Raw genomic sequence first — 22606 nt, 5'->3', positions numbered from 1 at the left:
TTTGCCCTGAAATTAACGTGTTGTGTTTGTTTGTTTTTTTTATAATTGACATTCCACATTTGAACTGCTCTGCCAAATACACAGCACTCTATATTTGTTCGGTCAGTCTGAAATATGAGTCCCTCAGTAAACCACAAAGAGAGAGGATTCATCCAGCAGGCTGAAGACAGTGGGCCCTTTGTGGGTAGGGACAATCCTCAGCATGTGTCCCACTTCTGCCCCCCCATGGCAGAAAGCCATTAGCAATGACCTGGGTGCAAACTGGAGGGACAAACTGGAGTTCTTTGAGGAGAGGCCGTTTGCTGCTGCTTCCATCGGACAGGTGCACCTGGCTCGGATGAAGGATGGCAGGGAGGTGGCCATGAAGATCCAGGTGAGAGGTGTCTCGGTGCATGCGGCCAGTGAGGCCTGTTCCAGGATCAGTTCAGTCATGCTTAAATTGAGGATTGGGAGAGCCAACTGAATGATCCTTACAAGCTCATGCTAAACAGTGCATCTCTCTTACCTTTACTAACACTAGATGAGCATTGTTGGTAAGATCATGTTTCACTCATTCCACCCTCGGCATGAATGCTTTAAACCTGACTGAGTTACAGCAATTCTGTCAGGAGGAATGGGCAAAAATTCTGAAAAAGTATTGTGAGAAGCTTGTGGAAGGCTACCCAAGCGTTTGATTCAAGTTAAGCAATTAAAAGGCAATGCTACCAAATACTAGCAAAGTGTATGTAAACTTTTGACCTACTGAAAATCTGATATAGTACATAAAAGCTGAAATAAATCTGTCTCTTAGCTATTTTTTTGAAAGGACCTCTTATGGAAATGAAGTAGATACCCTAATTGGAAATGTATGGTTACATGAAATGTGTGGAGTTGGGAATAATTGAGTTTGAATGTCTTTAGCCTAGGTGTATGTAAACTTTTGGCCTCAACTGTAAGTCATTAATTCAAACTTGCAAAATCTAGGCCTGCCATTAAAGGTACTGGATATCAAAATGATGCCAGGTTACAACAAATGAACAAAAAAAAAAACTAAACAAGCTCTATTTCAAAGCAGTGCTGACCAGTGTTTCCTAAATTATTTCAAGTGACTTGGCCCTGTATTTTTTCGTCTTACCATCTGAAGAGAATGTGGTCGTTCAAAGTTTATGATATAATTTGAATATCAATATTATATAAGTAAATAAAGTAATAAACACTTATTGAAATGGCCATGAACGGTCATGTATCTTGCTTTTGATCATTTAGATTGCTGCATGTATAAAGTTGTTGCTGCAGTCCTGCAGAAGAAGCCCCTGGCTGGGTGAATCCTGCAATAGTAGTTAGAGGTTTTAGGGCCTACCTTGTAGTCATGTAGCTATCTGAGTCATGGGTAGGATTTTTTACCAAAAGCTGGTAGCGGCCACTGGTTCCCATTCGACTGGTAAGGTTATCTACCGGACAAAATCGCAACGCAGATTTCAGTGCTTTCATTTCACAACGCAGTCATTTTTGTGCCTTTTATTATGCTTGCTCTGTCAACTTGTTAGCTAGCTAACATTAAACTAGGTCTAAATTCCAAAAGCAAAATTGTCTAAAGTGTGGCTTTACTTTGCCCAGAAAGATTCAAACAATGGGACGTATCTTTGCATTTAAAAAGCACTCATGTCGTCGTTTGCTTGTTATTTTAAAGAAGGCGGAATACTGGTTCAGGTTTGAAATACCCATTTTATACCCATTCCTAGTCATGAAGTGATATTGTGTGGGGTTTGCATGTGAAATGATAGAGAATGCATTTAGAAATAATTCATTTCTCACAAAGATTATGCTGCTGAAAAGCAATATTGTTGGCAATTATTAGTTGGCAAACAAGCTAGCTTCCACACAAACCAAAGTGGTGACCGCAAAGTTTTTAAAAACCTGTGCACTCCCTAATATGTCCTTTTTGCATGGGTATCCAAGTATCTTCAAGTATTTGGCTACTTTCGAGATCTGATTTTGTCATAGGCTGATTTAGCTAAATGCCCAATGGGGATAATTATGGATTTTGCTACTGGAGCATTTGTGATGATGTAGGAGAAAAGAGAATAAATGCAAAATAACCCAAGTTTGGGGGCTTTATTGTGTGGATGTGTAAAGTTGTTTTTGAATTCTGTCTTTTTACATGAGGTCAGAAGGTAAAGAAGTTAATGTTCTTAAGAGAGTCTGTGGTCATTTTGATTATTTCTGTAGGAAACCCTGAAAAACTCTGCCAGACTGCTGTATGGGTATGGGGAATCCCATTAGACTGTTTCAAAGACCAAAACAGTAACATCTGTGCAGCTGTTCCTAATAAACTTCTGGCAAGATGCCACTTTTAGCAGATAGCGTCAGACTAAAGATGAGCGATTTTTTTTTAAGCCTTCACATTATTGAGCAGTAACAATACTTCATTACTGGGAAGTTACATGCAGCCCTCTCTAGTGCTCCTTTAATACACCGTTGCACGGTTCTGTTTAACCAGTGGAATACGGTGCACAAGCTTTCACCAGTGTAGTTGTCTGCACAGTGTCGATACCAATATTTTGTAATTACAAGTTAAATGAAACTATCTTGAGGGGCAGGTTCATCTAAAAGCCAACGTGGTAGTTAACCAATTGGTGTATAGTTTTTTGTTTAACTATACTGTACAAATTTATTAAAACAGATTTTTTCAAAATTGAATTTGTTTAATTTCTGTAACATGGTGTGAAGAAATAAGCTGCATGTTTACCTGCCAAGGGATTATTCAGATTGTTGGGACACTTGTTGATCAAGGATAATTAATAAAAACAGGTTGAGACCAATGGTCAGTTTAAAGGGGAGTTTGCAACTATTAATACCAGTATCACCTGTGTTTTTTGAGGGACGTAAGAAAGTGTCAGAAATAACCAGTTAACTTCATTTTCCAACAGTAAGTTTGTTCCTGGTCACAGGAGCACTCTACCACTGAACAACACGGCCCCATTGTTTATTAAGACATTTTATTGATAACACTGCCTTTACAAGGTATCTGGTATCAGCTAGCTAGCCAGCTTCTAAACAAAAGACTCAACCCACCGGAAGTTGTCTAGGAACAGTGACGTCACTTATGCTGTTCATTAAAAACACTTTATAAATAAAACGGTCTATACGCAGGTGGAGGGCCTAGGTACAGAAAACAGATGAAAAACATTATATGAGTGAATAGGCATTTTGTGGTTCTTAAACCTCTCCTTGACACAGTCCTTGACTCTGTAACACAAAGGTGTTGATGTCTGCAATCCTTCATGAGACCTAAATTAATGACCACATAATATGACCAATGACTGTGAATTACTGTAAACCCCACCACCCATGTGATTGTCAGTAGTTTAAAATCAGCATGATGGGGTTTTAGCTTTTGAGTGGCCCTGTACTAAAACGTTTTGGAAGAACCAGAAGATTTCTGAAGTGATGCTACTGTGTCTTTGTCTGTTGGATTGATTGCAGTACCCAGGAGTGGCCCAGAGCATAGACAGTGACGTGAACAATTTGATGACCGTTCTGAGCATGAGCAATGCACTGCCTGACGGTAGGCCTTCTTCCCCCTCTCACCTGAAAAATGAACACAGCGTGGAACAGAGGTGTATTTCACTCAGTATCTGGAAAGTAGAGGCTCCTCTCCATAGTAACGTACATAGCTAGGGCTTCACAAATGATCATTCCATTGGGGGGACTATATGAAATGGGCTGTAATTCCTACTCTAATCACACAATATGGATGTAAATACTCTAAAATCAAAGCTGATAGTCTGCACTTTACCTCATGTTTATTGTTTTATTTCATAGCCAATGTACTGGAGTATGGAGTCAAAACAACAAAAAATTGTGTCACTCCCAATTTTGCATTTAACTGAGGTGTGAATTGGTATACAATTCAGTCTGTGACTGCAAACTACCAATAAACACTTTTTAAATAACAGTTTAATCAAACCTAATGAAAAGAGAAATTGAAAGTCAGTATTTACAGTGTACCATAGGAACTAATATTCTGTCCTTCCCTATTGGGGAATATTTCCGTGTAGCTTTATTCCAGCCCCAAATCTGCATGTCATTCACACAGACAGCATTTCCACATTATTAGCCGCGTTTCCACCGCAGGAACTTTACCCCGGAACTAGGAACCTTTTGAAGAACTCAGTGCGTTTCCACCGCAGGAACTAGGGTCTAAATTTAGTTCCAGGAGCTTTATTTTACCCCCAAAAAAGTTCCTGCTCGGGGGGTAGTACTTTCCGAAAGTACAGGAACCTTTTGGGTGGAGCTTGCAGCGCTGAACATTTCTGATTGGTCGAGTACTCGCAGCATTTTTTTGTTTATTTTCAACCGCCATGTTTAAAAATATGCAGGCGCAAACCGATTTATTTTCATAATAACTTCAAATCAAACTTGTATGTTATGCGGCGCAGTAGCCTAGTTTTGGTTATAGCCTGCCAACGTCTTGGAATTATAACGTGTGCTCTTCTGTTCTTTTCTTGCTTTAGTATTCGTTTTATAAAATGCTAAGCATTCGTGCTGGGACAGCATATTACGTACCGAAACATTCAAACGGATTAATTTGGTTGCTGAATATTTTCTTCCGGATTTTCTTTGTTAGCCCGTTGTAATTGACTCAAAACGTTTGATACAGTTATGTGAGGTATGCGGTAGTTCTGCGTAATTCACATTGGTGATACAGTAAAAGCAAACTGGAAATCACCTTCCGCACTTTTTGTCAGGGTAAAATAACAGGTTAATTCTAGTAATCGTCCCGTTAGCTTTTTCAGACTGCCGTAATTTTACTCTGCCATTCTTCAATTCCACAAAAAGACCAGGAAGACTATGGACTAATTTATGGTGCATGGTTCGCATCTGGAGGGCACACTTCGCTGCTCGGCTAGCAGTAACTTCGAAGGAAAGCAAACGGTGGCTGTACGACTACTAATTTAAATTTTCACGCAAGTCCGAGTTTTCGTTCTATTCTTGTCATTTTGCGATTAGCCTATATGGAATTGACGATGAGAAAGTAATCAAACAGCAAATTGTTTACAACGTGTGCATGTTTTCTGCTGTTGTTTCCAGTTATATTGGAAATGTGAATGCATTCTGTCTCTTCGGATGTCAAGACATGAAAGCGAATGTTCGCATAAAAACATGAATGTGTTTGAGAGGAAATATAAAACAGTTACAATCTGACTATTGGCCTGTTATATCCTATTTATTGCATAACAACGGTCCAAGTTCAACTACCAACGACAGTTTTGCTTGACAGCGGTAAAATATGCCCAAACGGCTGCAGAAGAATATTTCAATTCCAGGTGATTAAATCGATAAAAATCAATAAATACAAAAGTAACCATATATAGTCATTGTTGGTAACCCGTTGTATATAAGTGGAATAAACCCCTCCGGGCTGTCCCGGTTATTAGAAAATAATGTAGGCTACTTCGGTGGTAGTATGGGGTTACAGAAGAAATCATATGACAGATGGACCGACGACAACGTCGCTTTTTCATACGTCAGTGGGCTAATTTGCCTAATCTTCGCGGGACTTCAGACCGTGGTGGAAACACAGACAATCATGGGCTGAAGGAACCTTTTAGTTCCTTGAAAAGTAGTTCCTGGGACTGGTACTTTTGGTGGAAACGCGGCTATTGACTCACTTATTGTGACACTTGTTTCACACTAAAGAGAGATCATTTGTGAGAGAATTGATTATGTCATTCTTCTCATCTTTGTTTCTGTCACATGCAGGCTTGTTTCCGGAGCATTTGATTGAGGTAATGAGCCGGGAGCTGGCACTGGAGTGTGATTATGTAAGAGAGGCCAAGTGCGCTAAGAAGTTCAAGTGAGTGGGGAAAAAAATGTTCTCTGGGGAAAAATAAAACTCAGGGATAGAGTTTGGTAATGAGTCTGTCTGGTACACTGTAAACAGATGGATTTCATTTATTTTGCAATTGCAGTTGGACAATAAATCACACAATTCAGAATCACCTGTTGTAGATGGTAGAATTGATGAGTACTTGAAAAAGTACCTTGAAAATACAGCCTTGAGCTGCAGCTGATGTCAATCAGGTTTTTATTGATGTTCTATCAATTAGAAGTGCAAATAGTCCACTGGTAAAAGTGGTTAATCCAGAATTAGATGCATTTTTAAACAATTATATAATATAAGGAGGGCCAGTTCTATTAGGTTCACAGCTTTGGCAGAAGCATGGTCGGCGGATCAAAATGGAAGAGGTCACAAAGGAATCAACAGATGAGACATACAATTATGTTTCACACATTTTATTTGTTCTTCAAGGAAAAATCATCACATTTGCTGAGAGAGCTCTCCTTGCGTATTCACTGTATCTTACTACCACCATGAATTACTCCCTCATTTGTAGTTAGCACATGAATGTCGCACTGTGGATCTGCAGACACACTGTACAGGCAATGCATTCAATGAACAACAGTCAATGAGTTTGCTGCGAAAAACAGAATTATAATGTAACCCCATGCCAACTGAAAAATAAGCTATATTACTTTCAATCAACTCATTAAGCTTTTCAGGAGTTTTAATCCCATGCAAGTTTTCAGACTTAATATGACAACCCTCTCGTTAGACTTAATTCTGGCTTTCAACAAGAAGTGCTGATTCAGGCTAGGCAATTGAAAATTATTTGTATTAGAGAACTCACAGGATGAATTCTGGGATATAGCTGAATAAATGTTTACAATTCTTACTTAAAAGGCAAAAAGAAAACAAAAAGTAACCAACTGTGATACAGACAGATACATCTCTTCACCAAACATTGTCAATTGATGACAGAAGAGACAGTTAAACAACTGAACTTTAAACTGAACTGTAAACTATTTTATGAATAAAACTATTTACATATTTCTGTGCAAGTTAATTCTGATAAATCAATTTGAGTGTATTGCCCACCACTTCAAACAAAAACTCATATCCCCTGTACATTTCAAAATGCGGCTGCATGTGCACAGCCCACAATAAATAGAATGAAAATGCGAGAGACAATTTACATTGCTGTCAGTCATTGTCTGTACTTAATTACTGGTAATTACTTTATCAAGTTAGATGTGTGTGAATGTGGCTTGACAAAAAGGCTGGTGGCAAAGGAAATACGTACATGTGAGAAAATCAGATACATAGCATACGCATAATAAACTTGAACTGAAAGATGTTTTGTAAAGACATGAATATTTATACCAAGATGGAACTGATCGATTGTTTTCTGATTGTCAATGAGATAAATGACCTCTGTTCGTGGAATGTGAATAATTATTTCTCATTAATTTTAGGGCCCATCTAATTGCAGTATTTTCCATTGTAATTTTTGGATAGCGCAGACAAACATTTATCTGCCAGATGGAACTTCTTTTCAATCAGCATTCCACAAGCTGAACTGTGTTGACAATTTGTGAACTTTGAGCGTTCTTCACGCGCAGTCGCTGCATCAAGGGTGCATTCTAAGTGCAGTTTCTTTGTTTTCCATTGAACAGGGAGCTAATGAAGGACCATCCTTTCTTCTACGTACCTGATGTGATTGATGAGCTCAGCAGCCAGCATGTCTTCACCACCGAGCTGGTGCCTGGATTTCCCCTTGACAAGGCTGATAGCCTCTCCCAGGACCTCAAAAATGAAGTGAGCCTTTAACCCACAGCCTGTGGAACTGGCCACCATTATCCAACACTTGTCAGAAACAAATATTTGGGTCAAGACAGCACTTTCTCTTGACTAGCACCCAGAATCTGCTAGACCATCTTTATATTAATGTTTCACTCTGAAAATGAGTGTCATTCCTTTTTTGAATTGGAGAAATGTCTTTTGTACTGACAATGACTGCTATCCATACCTTTTTTGCAGATTGTATTAGTTTATCAGAAAGGCTTCACAGGGACTCATTTCAAAATTATTGTAAAATGTATTGATGAAAAGAATCCCGATGGGGTCTGCTTTAAATGCTCTATTAAAGGTCCTAGAAACTGGACTCAGATTGTGGTTATATTTCCCAGAAGTGATAATTCATTGTGTTTTTCACCAAAGTGAAAGTTTTTAACCAAATTATAACCATTGAATTGTAATAAATACTAATAGATTATCGAGACCTGTTCAGCAGACAAGCACAGAGTCGTGTATCCTGCGCTCATTACCATTCATATCTGTCATTTAAACCATTCCTCATCGCTAGGTTAGAACATGCAGTAACAGACTAGCAGACAAAACAAAAGAAAGCAATATAAGCTAGGCTTTACCATCATATAATTAAACATGCAGATCATTCGGTGTGTAATAGTGTTGTAATACTGAGCTACTCTAACATTAGACTCGACACCAGTCTCAAACTCCGGACATTACACCCAAATAAAGAAAGGCTTTGATTCCACATATCTAAGCTTGGAAGCTACTTAATTATCGCAAGCTTATGGCAGGTCTACTTACCGAATCCATCACGCATCTCTTATGTGACAACCGGGAGTGTTGCTAGCAGCAGCAGTAGGGAGGGAGGTGCACCAGCGCTAGATTTTTAGCAAAGCCACATTGTTTTTTGTAGATAGCTGTAGATTTCTGGCCTGACTTTGGGTGTTCAATTTGTCAGATACTAACAACAATCTCAGCTTAATATAATTAAAACCATTACACTAAAAATCATAACTTTTTCTGCTGTCTGGTATGTACCAAGCACTGTGTATGGCCTGTACCTACATGTGTAAAGCCTGGTTTTGAACAATCCAAGGGCCTCATGATCCCTGGAAGACTTGACAGATGCTGTCAAAAAATGTCTGCACAGTTTACCTTAATGCTACACCAAATCAGGCTGTTCTGTTATAAGTCATTCAGCTAAGCACTTTAGAAATAGCTTTGTCCTCCTAGGAAAAAACATAAGGGTGCTTTTAAAATGTTGCACAGTCTTGTAGCTTCTTGCTAAAGTGTTTAATGTTCTGAAGGACAATATCTTCTTGGTTCTGTAGATCTGTGAGAACATCCTGATCCTATGCCTCAGGGAGCTGTTTGAATTTAGATACATGCAGACTGACCCCAACTGGTCCAACTTCTTCTATGATCCACAAACACACAGGGTGAGTTTATTGTTTTGGCCCTATAATGACAGGTAATGTAAAATTTAAAATTCAATATTGGCTCACACAATCTCATTGATGTAAACTGCATCAAATATGTCACTGTTTAAGTTCAGTCACAGATGACGTATTGCTCTCAATTTTCTTCCTCATCATAAAGATTATGTTATTATTATCCATTCATTGCTTTATTCAAGTTAACTGTCAAGCACAGGGGTATGATGACTGTACGCTGAACCTGGAGTTTACAGTTTACAGCTATAGCCACCTCATTGTACCCCAAACACACACACGCACACACACCCCTCATTTTCTCTGTTAGGTCGTGCTGTAAATAGTTAAGTAACTGGTTGTACTGTACTCTGTGTTTATATTCCCACTTAGGTTGCGCTGTTAGATTTTGGTGCCACCAGAGGATTTGATGTGAGCTTCACTGACATCTACATTGAGGTACGGCTCTTCAGCATGTAGTTGAGAACATGTCAATAGATTATTGCAGACATGTACAGTCCCAAATGTATTGGAACAGCAAGGTCAATTCCTTTGTCTTTGCTATACACTGAAGACAATTGAGTTTGAGGTCAAAAGATGTACATGAGATGACAGATCCGAATTTCAGCTTTTATTTCCTGGTATTTTTATCTAGATTTGTTAAACAACTTCGAACATATCACCTTTTGTATCAGACAACCCAATTTTTAGGTGAGCAAAAGTATTGGAACATGTGACTGACAGGTGTTTCTTGTTGCCCAGATGTTTACATTACATTACATTCATTTGGCAGACGCTTTTATCCAAAGCGACGTACAAAAAAAGTGCATTTCATGGTCATAGACAACTGCTAAACACAGGTTCAGTAAGGTACAATACTTATTTTGTACAGCTATTTCTAGCCAAGAACACAGTTTAGTTCACACAGTGAACACGATTCAGACCTAACCTCTGCAAAGCCAACTAGGTAGAAGAATAAGCTACAGTATTAGGACAAATACAAATTACCAAAAAGTGCTGGGATGGGGCAACATGTAACAAGTGTCATGAAAAAGGGGGGGGGGAGATTTAGAGTGAAATACACAGCATGGTGGTGGTTAGTCTAGGTATAGTCTGAAGAGACGAGTCTTCAGGCCAGGTAGTGAGATGTGTCCTGTTAGATTGATTGGTTAAACAATAAATAGTTCTGAATGTCTACTCTTGGTTTTAGCCTTGGGTTTTGCCTGTGAAAACTGCATTTGTGTTATAAAAGATAAACTAACATGAAGACCAGAGAGCTGTCTTTGGGAGAAAAGCAAGCTTAGAAAAAAGGGGAAATCGATCAGAGTCATTGCACAAGCATTGGGGATAGCCTGTACGACAACCTGGAATGTCCTGAAAAAGAAAGAAACCGTTGGCGTACTGAGCAACAGATATCGAACAGGTCGACCAAGGAAAACAACAGCAGTTGATGACAGAAACATTGTGAAAGCTGTGAAGAAAAACCTCAAAACATCAGTCAGTGACATCACAAACAATCTCCACAGGACAGGGGTGAAGGTATCTCAATCAACTGTTCGAAGAAGACTTAGAGAGCAGCAATATAGAGGCTATACCACAAGATGCAAACCACTCATCAGTAGTAAGAATCGGAAGGCGAGATTACAATTTGCAAAGAAGTACAGAGATGAGCCACAAAAGTTCTGGAACAAAGATTTATGTACTGATGAGACCAAGATTTACCTCTACCAAAGTGATGGAAAGGCCAAAGTGTGGAGAAAGAAGGGATCTGCTCATGATCCAAAACATATAAGCTCATCTGTGAAGCACGGTGGAGGAAGTGTCATGGCTTGGGCTTGCATGTCTGCTCATGGAGTGGGCTCACTAATCTTTATTGATGATGTAACTCATGATGGTAGCAGCAGGATGAATTCAGAAGTCTACAAAAACATTCTGTCTGCCAACTTACGGAGAAATGCGTCCAAACTAATTGGGAGGAACTTCATCATGCAGCAAGACAATGACCCAAAACACACTGCCAACACAACAAAGGATTTCATTAGGGAGAAAAAGTGGAAGATTTTAGACTGGCCAAGTCAATCACCAGACCTTAACCCAATTGAGCATGCATTTCACCTCCTGAAGAGGAGATTGAAGGGAAACCCCCCCCGAAACAAACAACAACTGAAAGAGGCTGCAGTAAAAGCCTGGAAAAGCATCACAAAAGAAGAATGCAACAGTTTGGTGATGTCAATGGGTCGCAGGCTTGATGCAGTTATTGCAAGCAAGAGATATGCTACCAAATATTAAGTGTTATTTGCTTTCATTTACTTAAATACTCTCTGTTCCAATACTTTTGCTCACCTAAAAATTGGGTGGTCTGATACCAAAGGTGCTATGTTCTAAGTAGTTTAACACATCTAGGTGTAATCTCAACCCCAAATGTATTCAGTGTATTGCAAAAACAAAGGAATTGGCCTTGCTGTTCCAATACTTTTGGAGGGGACTGTAGCATAAAGTGTTACCCATTTTCAATTTGTATAACAATGATCAACATTGTAAATGTTGTGGTGCATTTTTTTGTGTCATGCATTTACACTTTCCTTGGAAAGACAACCTTATTTAAGATATTTTTAAATGCAGTCATTTCTGTGATGTTTATTGATTTTTTTATTAACACAGCAGAACATTTACACATTATACTGTTTTACCAGATTATTAAGGCAGCGTCAATAGGAGACAGGGAGGGGGTGCGACAGCGGTCAATAGACATGAAGTTTCTCACGGGGTATGAGACGAAGGTAAGAAACCATTAAAATAATCCAACAGCCCAGTCCAGATAGCCCATAAAAGTGATGCAGTTCAAGATCATAGGGATAGTAGAGCTTTCACATGTGGAATATTTGTGCAATATTAGAGCAGCCTGTGCCATGCAGATCAACTTCTCCGTTGATCTGCATTTTCACCTAGATAATTGCATTTCTGGCACTTTATTTCTACCGAAATTAAGAATATAATCTAATTGAAGTTAGTATTGTGTTAGTAAATGGTACAACTGTCTTGCTTCATTTAAGCCATTTTCCAAGTCTCTGTGATGCTCACATCTGGAGTTATAGAGCTTAAATAGAGTGGGGATTGCCCAGATTTGACATCTGTGTGAAGGGGATAATGTGTATAGCAGCAAATAGTTAAAAATAACAAATTGCCCTATGGGTCTGTGTAGGAGTAGGTCAGGCATGCAAATATGTGTGTCCTACTGTTGGTCTAGAGCTTCATATAAATACATGTGTATAAATAATAAAGTTACATAGGTCAGATCTAAGACATAAAAGCACAGAACATCCAAAAACACAGCTCACATTAAAATCTGATAGAAACCCTGTTATCATTATACAGTTCCGTTTGGATAACCTCATTTCAGGACATAACTTAAATTGAAAACTGCAACATGCTGTCCGCCTGGAACACTTGCTGATAAATATAGACTTGCCACAACTTGCACAACAGCCGCGCAAAGCCAAGAAAACTACAAGTTGTGTTACAACCCAAATTTATAGAATTCGATATAAATAAAATTACTAATACACTCTAATAATATACTCTAAAAACATACACCTAATGTGGTAGCTGTCTTCCGTGCGTGTTCCATCCTATATTGGCAACATATTTCAACAAGAGGAAATTCTTAATTTTTTGATGGGGAATATTTTCCGAAACCTACGTGAGTGCCACGCATTTGTATATATTCAACACGGTCGTGAATAGGCTAGCCGAAATTAAATTTGAGCTTGGGGTCTCATTCACGAGTGAGGGAGAAAGAGATTCGGGGATTCTACAGCCATCTAGGTGCAGCGGCCACTGTAATGTAGGCATTATATCAGATGGCGGTGGTGAAGAACCAGCTGAGCCGAAAAGGCAAGCTCTTGATTTACCAGTCGATCTTCATTCCTACTCTCACCTATAGTCACGAGCCATGGGTAGTGACTGAAAGAATGAGATTGCGAATACAAGCGGCCGAAATGGGGTTCCTCCGTAGGGGCGCAGTGCTTACTCTCCTTGACAGGGTGAGGACCTCAGTTGTCCAGGATGACCTCAAAGAAGAGCCGCTGCTCCTTTGCATTGATAGGAGTCAGTGGAGGTGGTTCGGGCATCTGAAAACGAGCCTATCCCAGCGTGCATTGGGCAAGAGGCAGGAATACACCCTGGACAGGCCGCCAATCTATGGCAGAGCATAAGCATAATTAATATGCTTTATAATGGACAAAAAGCATTTTATTGATTTTTGGAGATATTTTGGATATGTTTCTAGACTCCTAGAAATTTCGGACCACTGTGCTGACAGAAAGCTTGTAATTCCCACTTGAAAATGATGCAACGGTGAGTTTCTTGAGTCAAAACAGTTGATTTGTAGTGAAATACGTAATTATGTTGTGATTTACAGCAATGCATAATTTAGACATTTTGGATAGATATGGAGACGCTGGCTACACTGTTTAGTTTTTGCTTCATAGATCTATAGTAGTTCTACATATCCACCCTTATATTTTATGGACTTGTGGTCAAGCAGTTTTTGATCCAGGACATGTGTAGTTTAACCTGTATATATGGTATCTCTCAGTATTTCATTGCAAACTAGAAAAGAGCAAATTCATTTTTGCTTTTTTGCCTAGACAATTGCCTTTTTGGCACTTCATTTCTTCCCAATTTATGAATATAAACTAATATAAGTTAGAATTGTAAATGGTACAAACGTCTTGCTTCAAAAGTCACGAGTCAGTGGAATCATGGGAAGTGTGTAAACAGCAAGCTAAGAGTTTGGCTATACTACGGCAAGTAAAATGTTAAAATATAGTTATTGGTTAAATTTATGGTTTTGATAAAACAAGACAGCTGTATCAATTGTAATAAGGAATTACGTCAGGACAATTTTTTTTTTTTTTTTTTTTTTACTTTTCTTAAATATTATTTGTGATATAAAGAGTTGTACTTAGGTACAGTCTACAAATAGCTAAAATATAGCCTATTCATTTAAATGTGGCTTTTATTCAAATGACAAAGAATGTGATAAAGAAATGATATATGTACTATGCTTTTGCATTCCAATGTGTCTTAATTGCTTAAAAAAAAGTATTATTATTTTGACTGCAACCTAGCATAGAGTTTAAAATTAAAAATCCTGAATTGTTCCTGGGTCATTTGTTATATACAAATATCAGCTGCCATAGCGTTCATGAGATTTATTGTAAAATTCAAGAAGCAGGGGGAATAGGATAATACTGCGGTGAGGATGTTTTTAAAGACCTAACAGGGAATGTCATGTTTTTTCACCAGAAAAAAAAATCTCATCGCCATAATGCTCTGAGTTAGTTTTCTGTCTATGACATTATGAATAATGGGGAAATGCCATGTCATGCGCGGTGGAAGTTCAGTTCGTCGAATGAGGCTTATACGCGATTAGCTATTTGTTTCCCAATGAAAACTGGTCTTGCTCATACTATCCGTTCTCTACATTGCCAAAGTGCAGTAATTATCAGCTTGTAATTTACCTAAACTTATTAGTCAGGCATGAACACAGGTCAGTATTTCGTCATTAAATGCTAGAGACTAACTGAGAGAGTTGAATGAGTCCAAGTTTCTCGGAACAGGCGACTCCTCTTCTGGATCATCCAGAACCCGCATTGCCATGCCTGCATTATCCTTCTCTGATCAGAAAAAGAAGACAATACCGCAGACATGGCGATTCTGGGTCTGGATCCAGGTTAACAACGTCCCCTGTTGTAGCAATATTGTTTAGTGCACCTAACATGTCTCGTCTCAGCTCCCACATGTGCTAATTTTCAAACTCAGGATAAATCATATAACTGTTATTATAGCGGATATATTATTGTTTAAGCATTATTTTTGGTGTGGCGGATAATCTTCCTTGTGAGCTGCTACAGGAAAACGCACTGTAGCTAGGCTATGGGAAACAATGGCCATTGATCATCTTCCAGTCTATGCAAAAAAATCATTAGCATTTTATTTACATGTCTATTCCTGATATCAGGATTTGAATTTAAACTAGTAAAAATTAAATTATTGATATTGAGAATTCAAATTTTAATGAGTTGAAATTCAATTCTTGATATCAAGAATACTAATTTTTAACTAGTTGAAATTCAATTCCTGATATCAAAAATGAAAGGTCCCATTGAAATGAATGGGAAAACATTTGATTTATAACTAGTTAAAATTGAATTCCTGATATCAAAAAACAGTTTAATAAAAGCTTAAACAGCTTGCTATAAATATTTCTACTTTTTACATTTTCTTACACCGAGGGAGTCACCTTAAATGAATTCTTTCCTGATCAAGCTGGAGAGATACACCTTTATATTCATAGTGGATATTAGGGTTGATATCTTTTACAGTCCTGCATTGTATTGGTGACAGGGAAAAATATTTACGTTCATTAACATTTTAAATTGTAACAGGGCACGATGTAAAACAGTTAAAGGGGGAGAATATATTCTGAAAGTATATTATGGTATAATTTGTTATATTATAGCAAATATTGTATATTTCTTGCTTTTAACTTGTGCTCAGGAAATGGAGAATGCCCACGTGGATGCGGTGATGATCCTGGGTGAGGCCTTCTCTTCTGATGAGCCATTTGACTTTGGCGCTCAAAGCACCACAGAGCGCATCCATAGCCTCATCCCCATCATGCTGAGGCAACGCTTGACCCCACCCCCTGAAGAGACCTATTCGCTGCACCGCAAGATGGGAGGATCCTTCCTCATCTGCTCCCGCCTTGGCGCTAAGCTGACATGCAAAAAGATGTTCCAGGATGCCTACAGCAAATACTGGAGCTGTCGTCAAAAAGACCACAGTCAGTGACCACAACTGTAATTTGAGGACAAACTTCAGTGCGAGGAGGAGTGGGAGCAGGGCGGGGTGATTTTGCTCCGACTCGGCCAGTGATATGAACTGAATGTGAATATCACTTTGTTCTTGATCTTTGAAGAGTCTGCATTTTTCTTTGCTTGCTGAGGCAGTGTTAAAGGGCACCAAGAAGTTCTTTGAAAATATACCCACATAATCTGTATAGATTAGAATGTCGGACCAGAAGTTTTCCTTTGTTTTATTTTCCTCTTCATACAACTTTGTTTTTCATGAAACAATCATATTAAGATCATTGGATATATTTACTAAATGACAATAATAAGATCAAGAACTGATATGTTTTTCAGAGAATGACCATATGTGCCTTATGATGGAGGTAGTAATCACCATAGGAATTGTTTTTTGTCCAGAGAGAAGAGTCTGGTCATATGAGGACTTTTCTCCTTATATGAGGAATTCATGTGAAGTAAAAGTAGAGCAGTTTTTGAATGTGTATCACGAACAAATGCAGGGTGATTAAATTGATTAAATCATGTATTTGTATTGTATAATAACCTATTATCAAGCACAGACAAGGGTTACATGCAGAAATCAGAAATTTTATTTGAGCACAGGGTGCTGAAGATGGTCATTATGTGTAAACGTAATCTAAGAAAAAGCTACCTCTGTTATCCACACCCAGCAAGTGAGGATTGGTTTGACATAATTCTTTTTGGACATTAGGCAGCCACAGCATTTTGGCCCACAAGTATTACACACATTGGCGTATTGTCATTTCTACTGGGTGAAGTATCTAAAGACTGAGATCTATGTGTCTGAAGCTGTTATTTTCATTGATGTTTTTATTGTTTCTCATCTCCATGTTAGAAATTCTTATCTGTAAACAGTTTTGTCTTGGGTAAATGAAATTGGAATATCAGGAATTATGAACATTGATTCTGGTATTGTCAATCATTTTGTGAGGTCGGCAATTAAAATGTTTTAGTTAGTAGAAGAGCCTGAGATATTAGAAGGTAATGGATTGTGTTTGAATTTTCAGGTTTCTACCTACTATTGAGTTGGAAAAACCAAAATTTACTTTCTAAATTGTGACAGTGGTTCCATAAATGCATAATTGGCACATTTTATCAGAATTGTAATCCAAATATCAGACATTCAACCTGAAAAAATTATATTGTCGTAATTTCTGTTGTTCCGATTTTAATTATATATAGTAATGCAGGCAAGCTGCAGTCTGGCACTGTGGGAGAGATAAAGCAAAACACTGTATTGCATCATTTGTGAGACTCCACAGTTACAATCACGTGCACCTTCCTGTCACCATTAAAAAGTTCCTGTCAATACTGAAAAAATGGGTGAAGGGTGAGTTCTGCAGATAAACTGGAACATCCTGTTCTGTAAGACATTTTGCATAGTGTATACGTGTGGAGAAAGAGACTTAAGAGGATTAACTTCAGTACAGAAATTGGCTTCAGATTTCTTATACATTGAGCTCTTTTAGTGGCTAATTTCCTATTCACTTGGGAAGCGATGACCTTGTGTGGTGTTATCATAAAAGCAAAACCAATATTGATTGAACCAGGAGCTTTCCCACAAGATGGCAAGGGAAATTGTTATGGGTATGTGTCATTTAGCATGTGGTAAATAGATTCACTTCTGAAACTCCCAATTAATGTGTCTGTTCTGTTTGAAAATAAATATAGCAGGAAGAGCAATGAAATTATGTATATCCACATTAAAGGAAAAAAAAAAAACTTAATGAAACGCATTAATTATACTGTATCATGTACTGACAGCTTCACTAATCTGGTGATAAGCAGACCAGCCTACTGGAAGGTAACTGGATTGTATAGTATCTCTTGTGTGTTTTTCCCTATGACTGTGTGTTCAAGTTGGTTTCAGACCATAATCAGGCCCCTCTGAGGGGGCTTAATGTATCTCAACTAAAACACATTTTACAAAAATGCCAAGTTAAGCGTACCAAGCACTGTCTATAAGTCATTAATTGTTATGTGCAAAAACTAGGCCTGTCATTAAATTATTGATATGAAAATGTGGCTAAGTTGGAACAAACAATTTTGGCTATCATAGCCCACATAAATTAAACAAGCTGTATTCCAAAGGAATGCTACCTACAGTAATGTTTCCAAAATTATTTCAGGTAACTTGTGTGTTTTCATCTTACTGTACATACTGTACATCTTTCATCTGAAGAAAATGTGGTCTCAAACTTTATGCATCAATGAATATGTCCAATGCCAATCATTTATAGTGCAAATAATCTGCAATTCAGCTGTGTTACACTTAAATTTATTCATTTATTTTTAAAATGAGAACGCTATATGTTTGAAAAGTTATCTGCTTCCATTGCTTTGGGTGTATGAAAAGCACATCATGAATAAAATGCATTATTATTATTATGATTAGAAAATTGTTAGCAAAGAAGTTTTTTTATTATGTTACATTGTAAAAGAAATTATACTTATTTAAACTTGTGATCTGACCCACAAACATACAGTACATTAATGGGGCAAACATACAGTATATCTGGATTGGTTTGTAATATTCAATATTGAATCGCCCTAAATATAATTTTTCATCGGTATTTATTTATTCAATCTCCATTTCTGAAGTGTAAATGCTTGTAAGTTTATTGGTATACATGTCTGTTTGTAAATGTGATTGTTAGATTCTGCTGGCAAAATGTAATGACATTCTATTTATCCATCTATGTACAGTACACAATTGGTACTTATTTTAAGTTGCAAATATATACAGTTGAATCGAAAGTTTACATACACCTTAGCCAAATCCATTTAAACTCAGTTTTTCACAATTCCTGACATTTAATCCTAGTAAACATTCCCTGTTTTAGGTCAGTTATGATCACAACTTTATTTTAAGAATGTGAAATGTCAGAATAATAGTAGAGAGAATGATTTATTTCAGTTTTTATTTCTTTCATCACATTCCCAGTGGGTCAGAAGTTTACATACACTCTGTTAGTATTTGGTAGCATTGCCTTTGAATTGTTTAACTTGGGTCAAACATTTCGGGTAGCCTTCCACAAGCTTCTCACAAGTTTCTGGAATTTTGGCCCATTCCTCTTGACAGAACTGGTGTAACTGAGTCAGGTTTTGTTTTGATTGGACTGAGGTCAGGACTTTGTGATGGCCACTCCAATACCTTGACTTTGTTGTCCTTAAGCCATTTTGCCACAACTTTGGAAGTATGCTTTGGATCATTGTCCATTTGGAAGAGCTATTAGCGACCAAGCTTTAACTTCCTGGCCGATGTCTTGAGATTTTGCTTCAATATATCCACATAATTTTCCTTCCTCATGATGCCATCTATTTTAAGAAGTGCACCAGTCCCTCCTGCAGCAAAGTACCCCCACAACATGATGCTGCCACCCCCGTGCTTCACGGTTGGATGGTGTTCTTCGGCTTGCAAGCCTCACCCTTTTCCCCCCCAAACATAACGATGGTCATTATGGCCAAACAGTTCAATTATTGTTCCCTCAGACCAGAGGACATTTCTCAAAAAGTAAGATCTTTGTCCTCATGTGCAGTTGAGAACTGTAGTCTGGCTTTTTTATGGAAGTTTTGGAGTAGTGGCTTCTTCCTTGCTGAGCAGCCTTTCGGGTTATGTCGAGATAGGACTCGTTTTACTGTGGATATACAGGTGCAATCAAAATTATTCAACCCCTCTAACCCATAAGATGTCTTTGTGATGTGAATAAAATTTCATGACAGTGTATCAACTAAGGCCTTGGTAAACAGAAATACATGTTTATTAGAACATGTTCAAATGATTTTGAAAACATACGCCTGAGCTTACTATTTGTTATGAGGAAAAAAATGAAATTCTCTCCAAAAACTCAATGACCAAATTATTCAACCCTCAAAATCAGTACTTTGTGGAACATCCTTTAGCTTTTATAACTTCCAATAAACACTTCCTATAAGTACTCACAAGCCTCTGACATCTCTCTTTTGGCCCATTCTTCCTGTGCAAATGCTTCAAGTTCACCAATATTCTTTGGTTTTCGTGATGCCACTGCTTTCTTCAAATCCCACCAAAGATTTTCAATGGGATTTAAATCTGGGGACTGAAAAGGCCAGTCAAGGACATTCCAAGATCGTACCCTGAACCAAGCTTTGGTTGACTTGGATGTTTTCTTAGGATCATTGTCTTGCTGGAAAGTCCAATGATCACCAAGTGTCAGCTTATGCACTGAGGGCATCACATTCTTCTCCAGAATAGCCTGGTATTTCAAGGAATCCATGGTGCCAGTTACACGCTGAAGATTGCCAGTACCAGAAGCAGCAAAACACCCCCACAGAAGGACTGACCCACCTCCATACTTGACTGTGGAGATGGTGTTCTTCTTGTCATAAGCTGCACCTTTCTTGCACCAGACATACCGCTTATCCATGGGTCTAAACAATTCCAGTTTTGTCTCGTCATTTCATAAAATATTCTCCCAAAACTCCATAGACTTATCCAAATGAAGTCTTGCATATTCAAGTCGATTTTTCATATGCTTACTGGTTAAGAGTGGAGTGCGGCGAGGTGTCCGGCCATGAAGGCCTTGCTTGTTCAATATCCTTGTTATCGTCTGTACTGATACTTTTGTTCCAGCTTTCAAAAGGTCATCCTGTAAGCCTTTGGCAGGAATATGAGGGGTTTTCTCAGCAGTTCTTATGATGTGCCTGACACCAGTTGATGTAACTTTGCTCTTCCTTCCACGTCCAGGTAGGTTTACTGCTATTCCATGACTTTTAAACTTCCTTATGATGCTGCCAATTGTGTCTCTTTGAACTTTCAATATCTTGGAGATCTGTTTGTATCCATTGCCTATTTTATGCAATGAAATAATTTCTTCTTTTAACTTTTGAGAGAGCTCCTTTGTCTTTGGCATGTTTGCTAGTCAGCTTCAAATTGATGTGAAGTGCTTCGATGGGATTTATGTTTATCACAGGTGAAGCAAACCGTATCGTTATGGATTTCCTAAGGGCTTAAGTGTGTTTCCACAAAATATAGCCACTCTACAGACCAGCAAATATTTAAAAAATGGTGATATTGAATGGGGGTTGAATACCATGGTACCATGGTGTTTATACTTGCGTAGTATTGTTTGTACAGATGAACATGGTACCTTCAGGCATTTGGAAATTGCTCCCAAGGATGAACCAGACTTATGGAGGTCCACAATTTTCTTTCTGAGCTCTTGGCTGATTTATTTTGATTTTCCCATGATGTCAAGCAAACAGGCACTGAGTTTGAAGGTAGGCCTTAAAATACATCCACAGGTACACCTCCAATTGATGAAATAATTTCATTGCTATCAGAGTTTCTAAAGTATGACATAATTTTCTGAATTTTCAAGCAGTTTGAAGGCACATCAACTTAGGTATGTAAACTCTGACCTCATGGAATTGTGATATAGTGAATTAAGTGAAATAATTGTCTTGAACAATTGTTTAATTATTTGTGTCTGCACCAAATGGATGTCCTAACTGACTTGCCAACACTAGTTTGATAACATGAAATCTGTGGAGTGGTTAAAATGAGTTTTAATGACTTCAATATATATATTGTACAGGAACTGTACATTTTGCAAAATTAACTTGGCAAACAAGCATAAAAATCTCCTTTCTGGTTTTCATCAGTTGTTCATTTAAATGATGTCTTTTTTTATTTGACATTTTAATGTGACAGTTTGAATGACCACATTCAAAATTCTTCAGTTGGTTAGACAAAAATAAAAAATAAACACACAAAGCCAAGTTACATTAACTAATTTAGGAAACATTGGGCAGATAGCATTGCTTTGGAACAGAGCTTCTTTAATTAGTGTGAGCTAAGACAGCCAAAATAGTTGTAAGTTGGCTCAATTTGATATCAATACTTTTAATGACAGACCAAGATTTTGCAAGATTTTGAATTAATCACTTAGTCGATGTATGCATGACTAACTTGGCATTTTTGTATGTTGTTGGGATATCATTTATTTTTGTGCTGTGTTATGAGCAACTGATAATAATAATGCATATAAATTTGGGAACTATAAGATAATTAAATTTAGGGAGAGACATTCATACACATACACACATGCAAATATACATTCTAGCTCAGAGAAACATGTATGTGGATGGATTTAGACATTTTTACTCTTCCATAAATTACAAATAAATGAAAATGTCATATTTTTAAATGGATTATGGTGTGTTTTAATGGGTTATTGTATGAACAATACACTTACTAATTGTAGATAGATAATCTGTATGCCTAGCTAACATTAATTTAAAAACATACCATTTGTAAGGTAGATAAAGTAGCCTCGTTAAAAAGTAGTTAAACTGCCTTACCGGTCGATTTGGCCATTGTCACTTCAAAAAATCAATAAATCTCCCATCACAATCATAAATGTATAAATAGGAAAAACATCTAACTGGAAAAATTGAAGAATGATTATGCACTTTTTTAACAAGGTTAAGTTTGTTTTATGATGTGTCAATCTTACACCTTACGTCCACAGGGTTAGGGAAGGTATCGTTTGGTCTTTCATTAACGCCTTCGCACAAACCCCCTAGTGGCTGGCACACTGGAGTCCCCAGATTGCTCAACTCAGACATTCATTGCTTCCTACAAATATAGTATAAGTGGA

General features: G+C 37.8%; 1 protein-coding gene across 2 annotated transcripts in view; it reads left to right on the top strand.

Annotated features, from left to right (window-relative positions):
• The window catches only part of LOC135254791 (atypical kinase COQ8A, mitochondrial-like), a 56916-nt gene extending 38846 nt beyond the window's left edge, over nucleotides 1-18070 (top strand). For both annotated transcript variants that reach the window (XM_064335298.1, XM_064335306.1), the window contains exons 8-15: nucleotides 233-373; nucleotides 3466-3547; nucleotides 5746-5839; nucleotides 7501-7642; nucleotides 8971-9078; nucleotides 9463-9528; nucleotides 11763-11849; nucleotides 15634-18070. In XM_064335298.1, the coding sequence (XP_064191368.1) occupies nucleotides 233-373; nucleotides 3466-3547; nucleotides 5746-5839; nucleotides 7501-7642; nucleotides 8971-9078; nucleotides 9463-9528; nucleotides 11763-11849; nucleotides 15634-15927 (1014 nt within the window). In that variant the 3' untranslated portion in view covers nucleotides 15928-18070. The remainder of the gene's footprint in view (nucleotides 1-232; nucleotides 374-3465; nucleotides 3548-5745; nucleotides 5840-7500; nucleotides 7643-8970; nucleotides 9079-9462; nucleotides 9529-11762; nucleotides 11850-15633) is intronic.
• The last annotated feature ends 4536 nt before the right edge of the window (nucleotides 18071-22606 follow it).

This window comes from Anguilla rostrata, chromosome 1, assembly GCF_018555375.3.
Source record: "Anguilla rostrata isolate EN2019 chromosome 1, ASM1855537v3, whole genome shotgun sequence".
Lineage (NCBI taxonomy): Eukaryota > Metazoa > Chordata > Actinopteri > Anguilliformes > Anguillidae > Anguilla > Anguilla rostrata.
Note: the sequence above shows the minus strand (reverse complement) of the source record. Positions and strands in the feature narration are given on the sequence as shown.